The 16,165-nt window shown below is 45.2% G+C and overlaps 2 protein-coding genes and 1 long non-coding RNA gene across 3 annotated transcripts in view; 1 reads left to right on the forward strand and 2 right to left on the reverse strand.

Annotated features, from left to right (window-relative positions):
• The window catches only part of LOC144698301 (uncharacterized), a 290,571-nt gene that overhangs the window by 102,093 nt on the left and 172,313 nt on the right, over positions 1-16,165 (forward strand). The window lies entirely within an intron of this gene.
• The window catches only part of LOC144698274 (uncharacterized), a 133,680-nt gene that overhangs the window by 58,385 nt on the left and 59,130 nt on the right, over positions 1-16,165 (reverse strand). The window lies entirely within an intron of this gene.
• Positions 1-16,165, reverse strand: part of LOC144698532 (uncharacterized) — a 62,486-nt gene that overhangs the window by 38,854 nt on the left and 7,467 nt on the right. The window contains exon 4 of the mRNA XM_078570467.1: positions 13,202-13,657. Within this exon, the coding sequence (XP_078426593.1) occupies positions 13,202-13,657 (456 nt within the window). The remainder of the gene's footprint in view (positions 1-13,201; positions 13,658-16,165) is intronic.

Consider the following 16,165-nt stretch of genomic DNA (forward strand, 5'->3'; position numbering starts at 1 on the left):
TCTCTTGTTCCTATTTCATATGTTCTTATGGAGGCCAGAGTCTTGTGTTGGCCCAGACCGGGTGGCAGGTTCCCTCCTCTGATGGACATTAGTGAACCAGTTGGGTTTTTATCACGATCCAGCAGTTTTCATGGTCACTTTTTCCCAGTGCCGGCCCCACAAATTACCAGATTCGTTCAGCTCAATTTCACAACCTGCCTTTATGTTTTTGTGGGTTCTCTCTCACTCCCTTTTTCTGTTTTAAATCAATTTCACAGGTTATTAGAAGGGGAGGATTTGCAGTCGGGAAACTGAAACCAAACATCACATCAGGATCTGATGGAGTCGCCTAATTCATCTTAAACTGAGTATCTTCAGATTTTGAACATGGAAGAAAAAAGCACTGTTCACAATGGGGAGACACCGTACACGTGTTCTGTGTGTGGACGAGGCTTCAGCCGATCATCTGACCTGACGGAGCATAAATGCAGTCACAATGGAGAGAAACCATGGAAATGTGGGGACTGTGGGAAGAGATTGAAATCCCCATTGGAACTGGGAACTCATTGGTGCACTCACACTGGGGAGAGACCATTCACTTGCTCTGAGCATGGAAAGGGATTCACTCAATTAGCCAACCTTATGGGACACCAGCGAGTTAACACAGATGAGAGACATTTTAAATGCCCACAGTGTGAGACGTGCTTCAAAAGTTCTGTGGAACTAAAGTCCCATCAACGTGTTCACACTGATGAAAGACCGTTCAGGTGCTCTCACTGTGGGACTGGGTTCAGACGATCATCTGAACTCATGGCACACCAGCGAGTCCACACTGGAGAGAGACCGTTCACCTGTTCCAGGTGTGGGAAGGGATTCATTCAGTCATCCAACCTGCTGCTGCACCAGAGAGTCCACACTGGAGAGAGGCCATTTAACTGCTCCGAATGTGGGAAGGGATTCAGTCAGTCATCCGACCTGCTGCTGCACCAGAGAGTTCACACTGGAGAGAGGCATTTACCTGCTCTGAATGTGGGAAGGGATTCAGTTGTTCATCCAACCGGCTAAGACACCAGAGAATTCACACTGGAGAGAGGCCATTTACCTGTTCCGAATGTGGGAAGGGATTCATTCTGTCATCCAACCTGCTGCTGCACCAGAGAGTTCACACTGGAGAGAGGCCATTTACCTGCTCCGAATGTGGGAAGGGATTCAATCAGTCTCCTGCTGAGACACCAGAGAGTTCACACTGGAGAGAGGCCATTTACCTGCTCTGAATGTGGGAAGGGATTCAGTCAGTCATCCAGCCTGCTGAGACACCAGCAACTGTCGTGATGGGATTTTGCTCTTAATAACATTCAGGACTGAAGTATGTTCATTATAGTGTGTTTCTGTAGACACTAATAAACTCCAGCCCACTTAGATAAAAGTCAAATAAATCAGCATTGTGTTAAACACAATGCATTGATCCTTTTTACTATTTTTAACACGTTAGTTCCTTTTGGATGATAATAAACTCCAGCCCAGTTACAGATTCTGGATAAAATTGGAATAAATCAGCTTTGCGATGAACAGTTGAGTCGTTTTGATATTTCTAGCACGTTAGTTCCTTTTGAAGGGCTCTCCCTCTCCCCTGTCTCCTCCATCCTCACCTCCAGCAACAACTGTGAGGAGCTCATGGAGCTTCTTTGTCACTAAGATTGAGACAATCTGATCAGCTGCCTCTGCTGCTTCCCTCCCTTCCACTAGCCCACCGGGACAAACTATCTCTAAAGGTCCCTCTTGTCCGAGCCTGAACTCGTGATTAAATGACAAAGGGGATGATGGTGCAAGGCAGCATTGGGTGATAATGAGACGAGGAAATAAACTAATGGGACAAGTGGAGAAACAACACAGGCTCAGAGGAGGGATAAATGGTAAAAGAAGAACCATTACCAGCACCTACTGTCAGAAAAAATGGGAGCAGTTGTTGTGATCTGAAATTATCAAAATGAATGTTGAGTCCAGAAGGATGTAAAGTGTCCAATGAAAGATGGGCTGCTGTTCCTCGAGCTTCCATTGAGCTTCATTGGAACAGTGCAGGAGGCCGAGGTCAGAGTGGGAGTGGGTGGAGATTAAACTGATAAATGACCAGAACCTCAAGGTCACACTTGGGGACTGAAAGGTGATGTTCCACACAGCAGTTACCCAATTGGGATTTAATCTCCTCAATGTAGAGAAAACCGTACTGTGGTCAGTGAATTGACAATACTGAATAGCAAGAAGTACCAGTAAATCACTGTGCCCCTTGGAAAGTGTTTTGGGCCCTGGAATGAGGGAAGGGAGGAGGTGGATGGGTGCTGCTGCATCTGCTGTGCTTGAATGGAAATGATTCACACTGATGTTCATAAGAACACAAGAAATAGGAGCAGGGTTGGACTAAAAGGCCCCTTGAGCCTGCTCCACCATTAAATGTTCTTCCAGCTCAACTCCATTTTCCCATCCTATCACCATATCCCTTAGTGCCCAAATATTTATGGATTTCCATCTTGAACATATCAAGATGGAGAACAACAGACTCAGTGCAACTATTAATCTGGGAAATGCACAAACAAGGTGCATGTGAATTACAAATTCACCTCTTCACTGCTTGGTAATCATGTTAAATGAGCTTTACACTGGCCCCATGCTGAAATCTAGTCATTCTCTGACGGGTATTCTTAATGGTATAATTAGCAAATTTAGAATGAAAAATACCCTCTGCTTCACTGTAAGGCTGAGAGACAATTTTGTAATTGATTCATAATGTCACAGACTGGCTCATGAGATCTGCTCATTTCATCTAACCTTATTTTCAGCTAATGGGAGAATGGCTGAAACAGGGGATGGTGAATAACAGCTCGAAACCACAGTCCCCTCTCCCACTGCCATAATGATCCTTACAACATACAGGAATTTGGGACAATGTGACTTAGATGCTCAGATTAGCTCTGCCTCCATATTATAGGAAGGAGCGAAGCACTGGGGATGGTGCAAAAAAGATTTACTGGAATGATGCCAGAATTGGAAAATATGTCAAATTCACAAAGATTTAACAGATTGAAAAGTTTTTTTCTCTGGAAAAGAAAGTGAGGGATGACTTGACTAAGGCCTTTAAGATAATGAAAGGGGTTGATAGGGTAGCCAAGTGGAAGAGTTTTCCACTTGTAGATGGTTGAGAATAAATATACGTTAGTCATCAATAAATCTAATGCACAATTCATATGCAACTTCTTCAATCAGAGATAAAAGCAGAAAATCATGGCAATACTCAGCACATCCAGGAGAATCTGTGAATTGAGAAATAGAGATAAGTTTTCAAGTCTGCTCACTGGTGCAGTGCAGTTCTGATGGAAAGTCACAGCCCTGAAATTTAAATACATCTTTCACTCTCCACAGACACTGCCAGATCTGCTGAAAATTCCAATATTTTGTTTTTTTATTTCAAATTTACAACACCACCTTTCTCTAACTGTGGTTGCCAATGTAGAGCACATTCTTAGAAGAGTTTGAGATCCCAGTGTGAGCTGAAACTCATGTTGCAAAATCACACCATGAAATCACACCAGCTGAATGTGGAAATGGACTCACCTCGTTATTCCATTTTCTGACACAGCAGCACAGTCATACCTATGGGAGACCATTCAGATACTTCATGTGTGCAACCCTTTGCTCACTGCCCACCTGCTAACACTCCAGTTTTAGAAGGTCGAAGGATTAGATCCACAATTGCTACATTCCAACTAACAAGACAGAGTTTCAGTAGTCAGAATATGGGAAGAAAAATCACTTGTCTGTGCCGCTGCTGAGAGTCCAGTGAGTTCAGATCTAACTGTCAGGTTTTGTTCTGTTGTTAATTACACCCAGGACAGAACTATGGTGGAGGGGCCGTGCACTATGGTTGCCATATCAATATTAATAATTTTATGTATTGGCCCTATGGCGCCAATCATCATCGGATCATAAAACATAATTATCTTATCAGAAAAGGCCTTTCAATGGCGGTACGTTTACCCAGCATTCAGTGGGGGGGCAGAATGTGCTCTATCCTCACGACAGGAGCTCTTGGCGCAGGCGCAGTAGCTGGCAGTGACTGGTACATGCGCATTGCGATCTCTGACTGGAGCATGCGCAGTACCGTCTGTACCTGGAGCTGGTGGAAGACGCTGAGAAATGGCAAACACAGGCGAGTAAAAGGAGCCGGTGAGTGGGGCTGGATGGAGGCGGCGGAGTGGGCGGGGAGGCTTCATGAAGACCCTGTGAAGGTCTGAAATCTTGAATAAGAAGGTACCGGTCCTGCGGTTACACCGAATGGAGAGGAGACAATTCCGACCCGCGTCTCCTCTCGGAGACAGGCCCGAGTTAACAACCGCCATCTTCACAGGGGCAATGTGCAGCAGGGCGCATGCGCGGCCATCCTGGTCCAGGTAGCAGGAGGAGAGGATGTTGCGCATTTCTATCCTGGACTGACAGGGATGGATTTTGGAAACTCCTTTTACAGGGGGTTAGAAGGGGAGGATTTACACACAGCAAACTCAAACCAAGAGTAATGTTTGTCTCATCTCAATTTCTATCTTGGAGTGACGGTTAGTGCTTTTGTAAATTTCTTTTACTGGATCTTAGAAGTTAAGGGTTGATAGATGGGAAACTCAAATCGAATATCAATTCAATCTGGCAGAGTCACTCAATTCGTGAGGACTTGAATATCATCGACCTTTAAATCTGGAAGGTAAACAGTTGGCCTGTCTGTCTGTGGGCAAAGGTTACTTGTAGGAGAAAGAATAATTAACTGGGGAAAGCCAACTTCAATAAGGTGAGAATGAATCTGACCCAGTAAAGTGGAATCAAAGGTTGGCAGGAGAAACTGTAATTGAGGAATGGCTTAAAGAGGAAATAGATCAGACATAGTAAAGACATATTTTCACAAATGAGGAAGGTATGGCTAACATATCCACAGCTCACTAAATAAGAGAAGAGATTAAGATGAAGATGAATAAGTCTGCTAACAGAGATATCAGGTGGCTAATACAACCGAGAGACAGGATAAAGAAAGAATATTCAGAGAGAAATTGGAAAAAGAAAGTAAGAGAAGCAAAGAGAGAGTATGAGAAGAGACTGGCAGCTAACATGGAAGGAAATCAAAACGCTTTCTCCGTCTTATACCTAGTAACAGGCCGGTAAAAGGAGAAAGGGGCTGATTAGGGATTTAAAAAAAGGTGATTTACCCATTGGGACAGGGGGCATGGATGAGGTATAAATGAATATTTGGCATCTGTCTTTACCAAAGAAGATGATGCTGCACAGGTAATGGTTAAAGAGGAGGGAGTTCAAACACTTGTGGTGTTTAATATTGATAAGGAGAAGGTATTATATAGGCTGTCTGATAAAGTTGACAAGGCACCTGAATTGGATGAGATATATCCAAGGATACTGAGGGAATTCAGTGTGGAAATTGTGGAGGCACTGACCATATTATTCCAATCTTCTTCAGACCCATGAGTGGTTACAGAGGACAGGAGAATTGGAAATCATACACTTTTGTTCAAAAAGGGTGTAATGATAAGCCCAGCAACTACCAGACCAGTCTGTTTAGCCTTGGGAGTGATAATTCTGGACAAAATTAATAGTCAATTAAGCAGTTGTGGGCTAATTCAGGAAAGCCAGCACAAGTTTGTTAAGGGAAAATCATGTTAAATTAACTTGCTTAAGGTTTTTCGAGAGTTAACAGCGTGGTTGATGAGGGTAATGCTGTTAATGTGGTGTACATGGTCTTCCAAATGGCATTCGATAAAGTGCCACATAACAGACTTGTGAGCAAAGTTATAGCTCATAGAACAAAATGGGCAGCAGCAACATGGGTACAAAATTAACTGGGTGACAGGATACAGAGATAAATTATTTTTCAGAATGGAGGAAGGTTGAAAGTGGATTTCCCCAGGAGTCAGTGTTAGGACTCCTGCTCCTATGACCTAGACCTTGGTGTTCAGGCACAATTTTGAAATTTATGTGCACAGACTGTGTAGAAGGTCCTTTCTCTGGTGGACCTTAGTGAACCAGTTGAGTTCTTGTGACAATCCAGCATCTTTCGTGGTCACTTTTTCCTCGTGCCGGCCCCACAAATTCCCAGATTCATTCAGCTCAGTTTCACAACCTGCCTTTGTTGGTTCTCTCTCACTCCCTCTTTCTGTTTTAAATCAATTCCACAGGATATTAGGAGGAGAGGATTTGCAGTCAGGAAACTGAAACCAAACATCACATCAGGATTTGATGGAGTTGCACAGTTTATCGTAGCCTGAATTTCATCGGATTTTGAACATGGAAGGAAAATGCACCGTTCACAGTGGGGAGAAACCATACACGTGTTGTGTGTGTGGACAAGGCTTCAGCCAATCATCTAATCTGTTAATCACATAAATGCAGTCCCAACAGGGAGAAACCGTGGAAATGTGGGGACTGTGGGAAGGGATTCAATTGCATGGAAAGACATCGGTGCAGTCAAACAGCAGAGGGACTGTTCATCTGCTCCGAGTGTGGGAAGGGATTCACTCGTTCATCCTACCTACTGAAACACCAGCGAGTTCACACTGACGAGAGACCTTTTAAATGCTTGGACTGTGGGAAGTGCTACAAAAGTTCCTGGGAACTGATGTCCCATCAACGCGTTCACACTGATGAGAGACTGTTCAGCTGCTCTTACTGTGGGACTGGGTTCAGGCGATCGTCTCATCTGACTGTGCACCAACGTATTCACACTGGGGAGAAGCCATTTATCTGTTCCAAGTGTGGGAAGGGATTCACTCAATCATCCAACCTGCTGAGACACCAGCATGGTCACACTGGAGAGAGGCATTTCACCTGTTCAGAATGTGGGAAGGGATTCACTGATTCATCCCATCTGTTGATGCACCGGCGAGTTCACAGTGAGGAGAGACCTTTTTAATGTCCAGACTGCGGGAAGTGCTATAAAAGTTCCGGGGACCTGGTGTCCCATCAACATGTTCACACTGACGAGAGACTGTTCAGGTGCTCTCACTGTGGGACTGGGTTCAGGCGATCAGCTAATCTTATTTCACACCAGCGAGTTCACACTGGAGAGAGGCCGTTCACCTGCTCCGTGTGTGGGAAGGGATTTACTCAGTCATCCAACCTCCTGAAACACCAGCGAGTTCACACAGGGGAGAGACCGTTCACCTGCTTTGAGTGTGGGAAAGGTTTCACTCAGTCATCCAACCTGCTGAGACACCAGCAGGTTCACAAGTAACTAGAGTGATTGAGTTTTGCAACTGAACCATGTTTCACTGGGGTCTGTTTCTGCTGATGTTAGTAAACTCCAGCCCAGTTATAGGTGTTAATATTCTGGATAAAAATAAAATCATTAAGCTTTCTATTAAATACATGATGTTGAATCTTTTTACTATCCCTAAGACATTATCACTGATCAGCTGCCTCTGCTGCTTTCTTCCCTTCCACTAGCCCATCGGGACAAACTGTCTCTAAAGATCCCCCATGTCCGAGCTCTGAATCCACATCTTTCTCCAGTTTCTCTCCAATCTCCCTTTCCTGCCCTCTCAGAGCTCACTTTGCTCCTGGTACTGCCCATCTCTCCTTCAAATCTGCCAACATCACCTGTCCTCAATAAAACCAACATTTGACCCCACGATCCTATTAAACTCCCGCTCCAGCTCCCACCTCCTTTCGCTCTCCAAAGTCCTGATCACCTCCCAAATCCATGTCCACATTTCCCAGAACTCCATGTTTAAATCCCTCCAATAAGATCTCTGTCCCTGTCACGGTATTGAAACAGCTCTTCCCAAAGTCACCAATGACACCCGATGTGAATGTGACAGAGGAAAACTCCCTCATTGTCCTTCTCGGCCTGTCCACAGCCTCTAACAACGTGGACCAAACCGTCCTCCTCCAATGCCTCTGCACTGGTGGCCAGCTGGGTGGGACATGATGAAACAATGTACAAACAATTCAAGGGCTGACTGACTTCAAGAAATAACCGGGCAGACAGGGAATGTCACCGTTACAACAAGGAGAGTCCGTGGTTTCAGTGAATGAACCGACAGAAGGTGTTGTGGAGAATCTAAGACACTCGACATCAGTCAGCTGTGTGATGGAAAAGCAACATTAACGACAAATATGGGGATACAGGAGATCCCCAAAGACATCTCATCGATACAAGTTTCTCCCGTACGTTTGGAGTATTTTGTAGACATTACAGCATTGATCATGATTAAAGAATGAACCGTGTGCCCTTGTTTATAATTTCGATCCTGTACGTTCATGCCTATGTAGAAATGGTCTGTACCCATACCTGGTTCCTCTGTTATTCCCCTCCCACCCCACACCACCACCTCTAACCTTCTCGACTTTCTAGCTCCTTCTCACTGTCTCCCTTTCCATCAAAAATCAGCAAATTGTTATAAAAATCAACGTAAAAATAATGTCTAACCTTGTAATCCCGACATTAGCAAGAAGTCCCCTTATGTCCCCGTTGGACATCTGTCCATTCGACCATACCCTAATCCCTCTGTAAATTAACCATGTCAGTCAGACAAAGCAGAATTATTAACTTGAAGCATACATGTGTTAATGGCACATTACCCCCTTTCAAGGGTTAGGACAGGTTAGGAAGAAGGTTCATATTGTCATCATTCAGAACAACCCAGATTACAAAGGAACAGCTGATCTCAAAGACAACCTCTTGTAGTGTGTGTGGAGGGGGTGTGCTGACTCAGGTTTAAATGGGTTAAATGATATATGTTTTCTATATTAGACAATCACATTAAAATCTGGAACTCAGATGGGGATATGGATTTGTGTTAGGTGGGAAGATCTGGATCAGTGTATTACTCCAGGGAGCCTAATGATCAGAGGGACAGTATTTCAGAACTGATTCCTGTGATAGCAGCAATCCCATTGCTGTCTGTGAAAAAGACCGATGGAAATATTTAAAATGGAAACCATTGGCGTGTTGGAGGATGTTGTACACAAGGAATTTGTGAACTATCTGAGGATAATAGTGAGGGGAAAGGAATGGATTTGGAAAGCAGCAGACACTTCATGTTGCTCCAGGAGAAGTGGGGCCTGGTTGTGTAGGTGTCAGGTTTTACACAGCACACAGTCAGCCTGTGGTTTCACCCTGGATGAAGGATCTCCGAATCGTACCATTCACATCACTGGATGGGATTCTCAGGAGCCATGTTGTCTGCTTGGAGAGGAAGGTTTCTGTTATAGCTAATGAGAAGCAGTACAGACAACCACACACAGAGACCCACACACACATTCTCTCTCTGTCTCACACACTCAGACAACCTCTCCACACCCACACACATTTACACACACTTCCACACTCAGGGACACACCCGCACCCATACAAACAGACACATGAGGACACATCCTGTCCTATCAGGTGGACAACACCAACCAAAGTGACTAATACTGGGGATAAAGTATTGGTGCCTGTGAAGAACACTGTTTTTGGCACATTCAAGTCAACATCACCCTCCATAGCCCGTGAGCGGTTTTGACCATCCAGTCTCACCCCTTTCTCTGAACATTAAATCTACATTGAACAACATCTGGGACAGAGGCTACAACACAATTAGAACAATGAGCTGTCTATTGCCAGTGACAGTGGGAGGTAGTGTAAATTTCAGAACAACATCCTGGATAATTACAGCCTCTAATTTCCTCTTGGGATGACTTAAAATGTCAATTCCTCTCATGTTGATGGTCTGTTTGATGAGAGAATTCTGAGATAGGTCACATGGAGAAAGAATATAATGTTGTTTTGACTCTGTATCCAATCTTCCCCTGTGTTTGTTCATTGCTGCCCCAATGTCCTGAGACAGGTTCCTATGTTCAAAAAGAACTAATTTGTATCAGCAATATTAAAAAAGACTCAATACACCATGTGTTTAACACAAATCTGATTCATCTGATTTTTATACAGAATATAAACCCCTATAACTGGGCTGGAGTTCATTAACATTAGCAGAAACAGACCCCAATGAACATGGTTCAGACCTGGATGTGATTCACAGCAAAATCCAATCACTTGTTAATTGTGAACTCGCTGGTGTTTCAGCAGGTTAGCAACTGAGTGAATCCCTTCCCATACTCAGAGCAGCTGAATGGCCTCTCTCCAGTGTGAATTCACTGGTGTACAGTGAGTTGAGATGCCCACCTGAACCCAGTCCCACAGTGAGAGCACCTGAACGGTCTCTCGTCAGTGTGAACACGTTGATGGGACATCAGTTCACTGGAATTTTAAAGCACTTCTCGCAGTCTGGGCATTTAAAAGGCCAGTCGGCAGTGTGAATTTGTTGATGTGTCTGTAGGTGGGATGACTGAGTAAATCTCTTGCCACACTCGGAGCAGCTGAACAACTTCTCCCCAGTGTGAACTCGCTGGTGTCTCACAAGGTTGTTTGAATGGGTGAATCTTTTCCCACACTTGGAGCAGCTGAATGGCCTCCCCTCAGTGTGAGTTTGTTCGTGCCTCAGCAGGCTGGATAACTGAGTGAATCCCTTCCCACACTCCGTACAGGTGAATGGCCTCTCCCCAGTGTGAATGTGCTGGTGTATGGTGAGTTCTGATAAATATATGCTTTCTTTACCACCTGATCCACCTGTCCTGCCACCTTCAGGGACCTGTGGACATGGACTCCGAGGTCTCTCACTTCCTCTACCCCTCCCAATGTTCTCCTGTTTATTGTGTATTCTCCAGCTTTGTTTGCCCTCCCCAAATGCATTAGCATGAATTATCTTTCTGTTTTACAGCTGATTTAAAGTTGCAGATTTTGCTCCAAAGGTTAAATTGGGATTGATATTCAAAGTTAACTATTTAACTGCAGCAACAACTTCAACTGGGAGCCAGTGAATTAAGAGGAAAGATCCCAGACAGCGGTTCCTCAAGTTACACTGCAGGCCCGACAGCTCAATCAGCTCCACTCTCAGCTCAGGAGAGCTCAACAACTCCACATTCTGTCCACAGGGGAGATCTCCTGGTGCAGTGAGACCAACATTCGTGCTTTAACTAACACCACCAAAAAAAAACTGGATTAATCAGTTAGTCTGATTGCTGTTTGTGGAATCTTACTGTGCACAAACTGGCTGTCATGAAACAGAAACAACTTGTATTTATATAATACCTTTAATGTAACAAAACGTGCCAAGATCCTTCACAGGACTTTCATAAAGAAACATTTGACATCGAGTCACATGGGTCGATATTAGGGTAAATAGACAGAACCTTGATTGGAGAGGCAGATATAAACAAGCCTCTTTAATCAGGAGAGAGAGGTGGAGGGGTTTAGGGAGGAAATTCCGGAACTTAGCACCGAGGCACGGCCACCGATGGTGGAGTAATTAAAATCAGGGATGCTAAAGAGTACAGAATGAGATAGGACACACCATCTCAGTGGGTGTGCGACTGGGAGTTAGAGATAGGGAGGGACGTGGCCATGCAGGGATTTGTTAACAAGGTTACGAATTTTAAAATTGAGGCATTGCTTGAACAGGTGCCAATTTAGGTCAATGACTACAGGGGTGAAGGGTGAAGGGGACTTGGCCTGATAAAGCTCACGGACAGCAGAGTTTGGATGACCTCATGTTTTTGTGTGGGGACGGGATGAATGTGAGGGGCCAGCTAGGAATGTATTGGGATTATCAAGTCTAAAGGTAACACGGACATGGATGAGGGTTTGAGCAGCAGATGAGCTGGGGTGAGGTGGAGACAGGCGACGTTATGGAGATTGAAATATCTGGTATTAGTGATGGTGTGGATATGTGGTCAGAAACTCATCTTGGGGTCAAATAAAAGACCTAGATTGTGAACAGTGTGTTTCAGCCTCAGACAGTTCCCAGGGAGAGGGATGGACTCAGTAGTTAGGGAACGGAATTTGTAGTGGTGACCGAAGACAATGGCTTTGGTCTTCCCAATTTTTAATTGGAGGAAATTTCTGCTCATCCAGTGCTGGATGTGGGATAAGCAGTTTGATAATTTAGTAACAGTGGAGGAATGGAGAGGGATGGTGGTGAGGTAGAGCTGGATGTTGTCAGTGTACATGTGAAAACTAACACGGTGCTTTTGGATGATGTTGTCTAGTGATGGCATGGAGATGAGAAATAGGAGTGGCCAAGGATAGATCCTTGGGGGACACCAAGTACAAGGACTTTGGAGAGGAAAGGGAGGTTGAAGATGGGGCGGTAGTTTGAAAAGATGGTCAGGTCAAGCGTTTATTTTTAGGATGGGTGATGATGATAGATTTGGTGATGAGAGGGACATTACCAGAAGAGAGAGAAACATTAACAATATCAGCTAACATGGGGAAGTTGGATAATCAGCAGTTTAGTGAGAATAAGGTCAAGGGAGCAGAGGGAGGGCCTCATGGACAAGATGAGCACTGAGAGGACATGAGGGGAGATGGGAGAGAAACTGGAGAAAGATGCGAGTTCAGGGCTCAGGCAAGAAGGAACCTTAGAGACAGTTTGGCCTAGTGGGAGAGTAGAAGGGAGGGAAGCAGCAGAGGCAGAGGCTTGTCTCAATCTTAGTAACAAAGAAGCTCCATGAGCTCCTCACACTTCTTGTTGGAGGTGACAGGGGAGAAGCAGAGTATTGGAGATATTAAAAAGATTCAACACACATTGTATTTCACACCAAGTTGATTTAATTGATTTGTATCAACAATATTAGCCTCTACAACAGGGCTGGAGTTTATTAACATCAGCAGAAACAGACCCCAATGAACATGGTTCTGTCCAGGATGTGATTAACTACAGTAATTGGATTTTGCTGTTACTTGTCAACTCGCTGGTGTCTCAGCTGCACAAATGACTGAGTGAATCACTTTCCACACACAGACCAGCTGACTGGTCTCTCCCCAGTGTGAACTCGGTGGTGTTTCAGTGGGTAGGTTCAATTAATGAATCCCTTCCTACAGTCAGGGCAAGTGAGCAGCCCCTTCCCCAGTGTGAATTCGCTGGTGTCTCAGCAGGTTGGATGACTGAGTGAATCCCTTCCCACACATGGAACAGGTGAACGGCCTCTCCCCGGTGTGACTGCGCTGATGTACAATGAGGTCAGATGATCGCCTGAACCCAGTCCTGCAGTGAGAGCACCTGAACGGTCTCTCGTCAGTGTGAACACGTTGATGCAAGATCAGGTCCTGGTAACTTTTATAGCACTTCCAGCAGACTGAGCATGTAAACTGTCTCTGGTCTGAGTAAACCAGCTGATGTCTCAGTAGGTGGGATGACCTAGTGAATCCCTTCCTACACTCAGAGCAGGTGTACGGCCTCTCCCCAGTGTGAACTCGCTGGTGTGTCAGCAGGTCGAATGATCGAGTGAATCCCTTGCCACATTTTGAGCAGGTGAATGGTCTCTCCCCATTGTGAATTTGCTGGTGTGTCTGCAGGATCGTTGAAGTAATGAATCCCATCCCACACACGGAGCAGGTGTACGGTCTCTCCCTAGTGTGAACTCTCTGGTGTGTCTGCAGGTTGGTTGAACTAATAAATCCCTTCCCACACTCGGAGCAGGTGAACGGTCTCTCCCCAGTGTGAACTCGCTGGTGTGCCAGCAGAGTGGATGACTGAGTAAATCCCTTCCCACACTTAGGGCAGGTGAATGGCTTCTCCCCAGTGTGAATGCGTCGATGAGTTTCCAGGTCAGACGGGTAATTGAATCCCTTCCCACAGTCCCCGCACTTACACGGTTTCTCCCCAGCGTGAGCAGCGCTTTCTGCTTCCATGTTCAAAGGCCGATAATATTCAGGTCCTGATGAATCAAGTGACTCTCTCAGGTCTTGGTGTGAGTTTCCTGACAGCAAATCCTCCCCTTCTAATACCCTGTGAAATTGATTTAAAACAGAAAAAAGGGAGTGAGAGAGAACCCACAAAAACACAAAGGCAGGTTGTGAAATTGAGCTGAATGAATCTGGGAATTTGTGGAGCCGGCACGAGGAAAAAGTGACCATGAAAACTGCTGGATTGTCTTAAAAACCCAACTGGTTCACTAATATCCTTCAGGGAAGGGAACCTGCCACCCAGTCTGGGCCTACACAAGATTCGGGCTTCTAGGGGAGGAGGGAGAAAAAGCGAGAGAGAAGTGAGAGATGCAGGAGAACTCTGAAAGAATCTCCCCAGCCCTCAACCTCCACCCACTAGAAGGGCCAGGGTAGCCGGTGTATGTGAACACCATCACCTCCAAGTTCCCCTTCAAGTCACACACCGTCCTGACTTGTCTGACATCCAGTACTGGATGAACAGAAATTTCCGCTATTTAAATATTGAGAAGAATGAAGCCAATGTCTTCAGCCCCCGTTACAAACTCCACTCCCGAGCCACCGACTCCATCCCTCTCCCTGACAACTGTCTGAGACTGAACCAGACTGTTCACAACCATGGTGAAATATTTCACCCCAAGATGAGCTTCCAACCACATATCCACATCATCACCAAGACCGCCTATTTCCACCTCAGTAACATCGCCCAACTCCACCCCAGTCTCAGCTCATCTGCTGCTGAAACTCTCATCCATTCCTCTGTTACCTCTAGACTGAACTATCCTAACACACTTCCAGCCAACCTCCCATATTCAACCTCCCTGTAATCTTGAGGTCATCCAAATCTCTGCTGCCCATGTGCTTACTCGCACCAAGTCTTGTTAACCCATCACCCCTGAGCTCACTGACCTACAAACGCTCCGGGTTAAGGAGAACCTAAATTATAAAATTCTCATCCTTATTTTAAAGGCTGTGTTTGCTGCCGTTGTGCAAGCGCAGTTGTGCTGTTTTATTCTGTCTTCATAGGGTTAATCTCTCCTCCTCCTCAGGCTCAGGTCACCACTGCAGACTCACCGTGAGGAAACGCAGACTGACCTGGTTACAGTGTCCATCAATCAGCCAATTCAGAACTCAGTCAACAGCAGAGAGCTTTGATTGTACAGTCCTAATCTCTAATGCTTTTTTTTAAATGCATGCTGTTCTTTGAAATGCCTTGGAAAGTTTTATTAAGTTAAAGGCACCATTTAAACACAAATTGTTGTTGTTGATTTGGACATATAGCACTGTTCCTTCATCACCACTGGGTGAATAACCTGTAACTCCTTACCTAACAGCATTGTGGGAGCACCTTCAACACATGGACTGCAGCGGTTCGAGAAGGTCATACATCATCTTCTCCACAGACAACTGGGGATAGGCAATATTTGCTGGTCTGGTTAGTGAAAGGGCAGGGGAGTGGGACTGGCTAATGTGCTCTTGCAGAGAGCCAGCATGGGCACAATGAGCTGAATGGCCTCCGTCTGTATTGTAATCATTCAGTGATTCAGTGACTGGTTGAGAAAGGACCTACAGTGGAGGCCAGGGACCAACTTCTGTAACCAACACCCACCCTGATACAAACCGGCTCTTAATTGGTCTGTCTGTGTTTCTAGACTCGGTTCTGCGAGCAACGCCTGCAATAAAATAATAGCAAAATACTGCAGCTGCTGGAAATCTGAAATAAAAAGAGAAAATGCTGGAAATACTCAGCAGGTCAGGCAATATCTGTGGAGCTAACATTTCAGGGTGTGCAGAATGATTTAGGGGGAATAAAAATGGTGCAGAATTTGATGGTCAATATAAGCTCAGAAGTGGAAGAGAAATGGACTATAGCACAGGAAAAACAATTCCTGACTGTGAAAGATACTGTGGGAAGACAAAGCTGGTAAGACAGCTGGTCAGGGGATGGGTAGATGTGGAAACCTTGTTTGGACACAATCAGCAGAAGTAACAGTTAAGTGCCAAACACAGCTAAAGTGCATCCAGTATTAGAGACAGAGGAAGTTAGACAAAGGCAGAGAGGTGATCAGAGAGGGCAGAGGTGAAACAGAGCAAAAGATGGACATGGATTCAGATCCACAGTAAAGGAGCCACACTAGCCCCAGAGCGATGGAACCTCTAAAAGATAACAGAGGAGAGAACTAAAAGCTCCAAAATGTAGATGAATGGTCAAAAACACTCAACTCTGAAACAATTTCAGTTTTCAACTTTAAACTCTCCTGCAGGAGCCTGCAGCTAGAAAGATATCAGAAGCACTGGAGTCAGAGAAAAATCTCCCAGTTGAGGAAATACCCGGGGAGCGGGGTGATGTCACCGTGTAATTGTCGATGTGTGATG

Source organism: Cetorhinus maximus, chromosome 23 (genome assembly GCF_964194155.1).
Source record: "Cetorhinus maximus chromosome 23, sCetMax3.hap1.1, whole genome shotgun sequence".
NCBI lineage: Eukaryota > Metazoa > Chordata > Chondrichthyes > Lamniformes > Cetorhinidae > Cetorhinus > Cetorhinus maximus.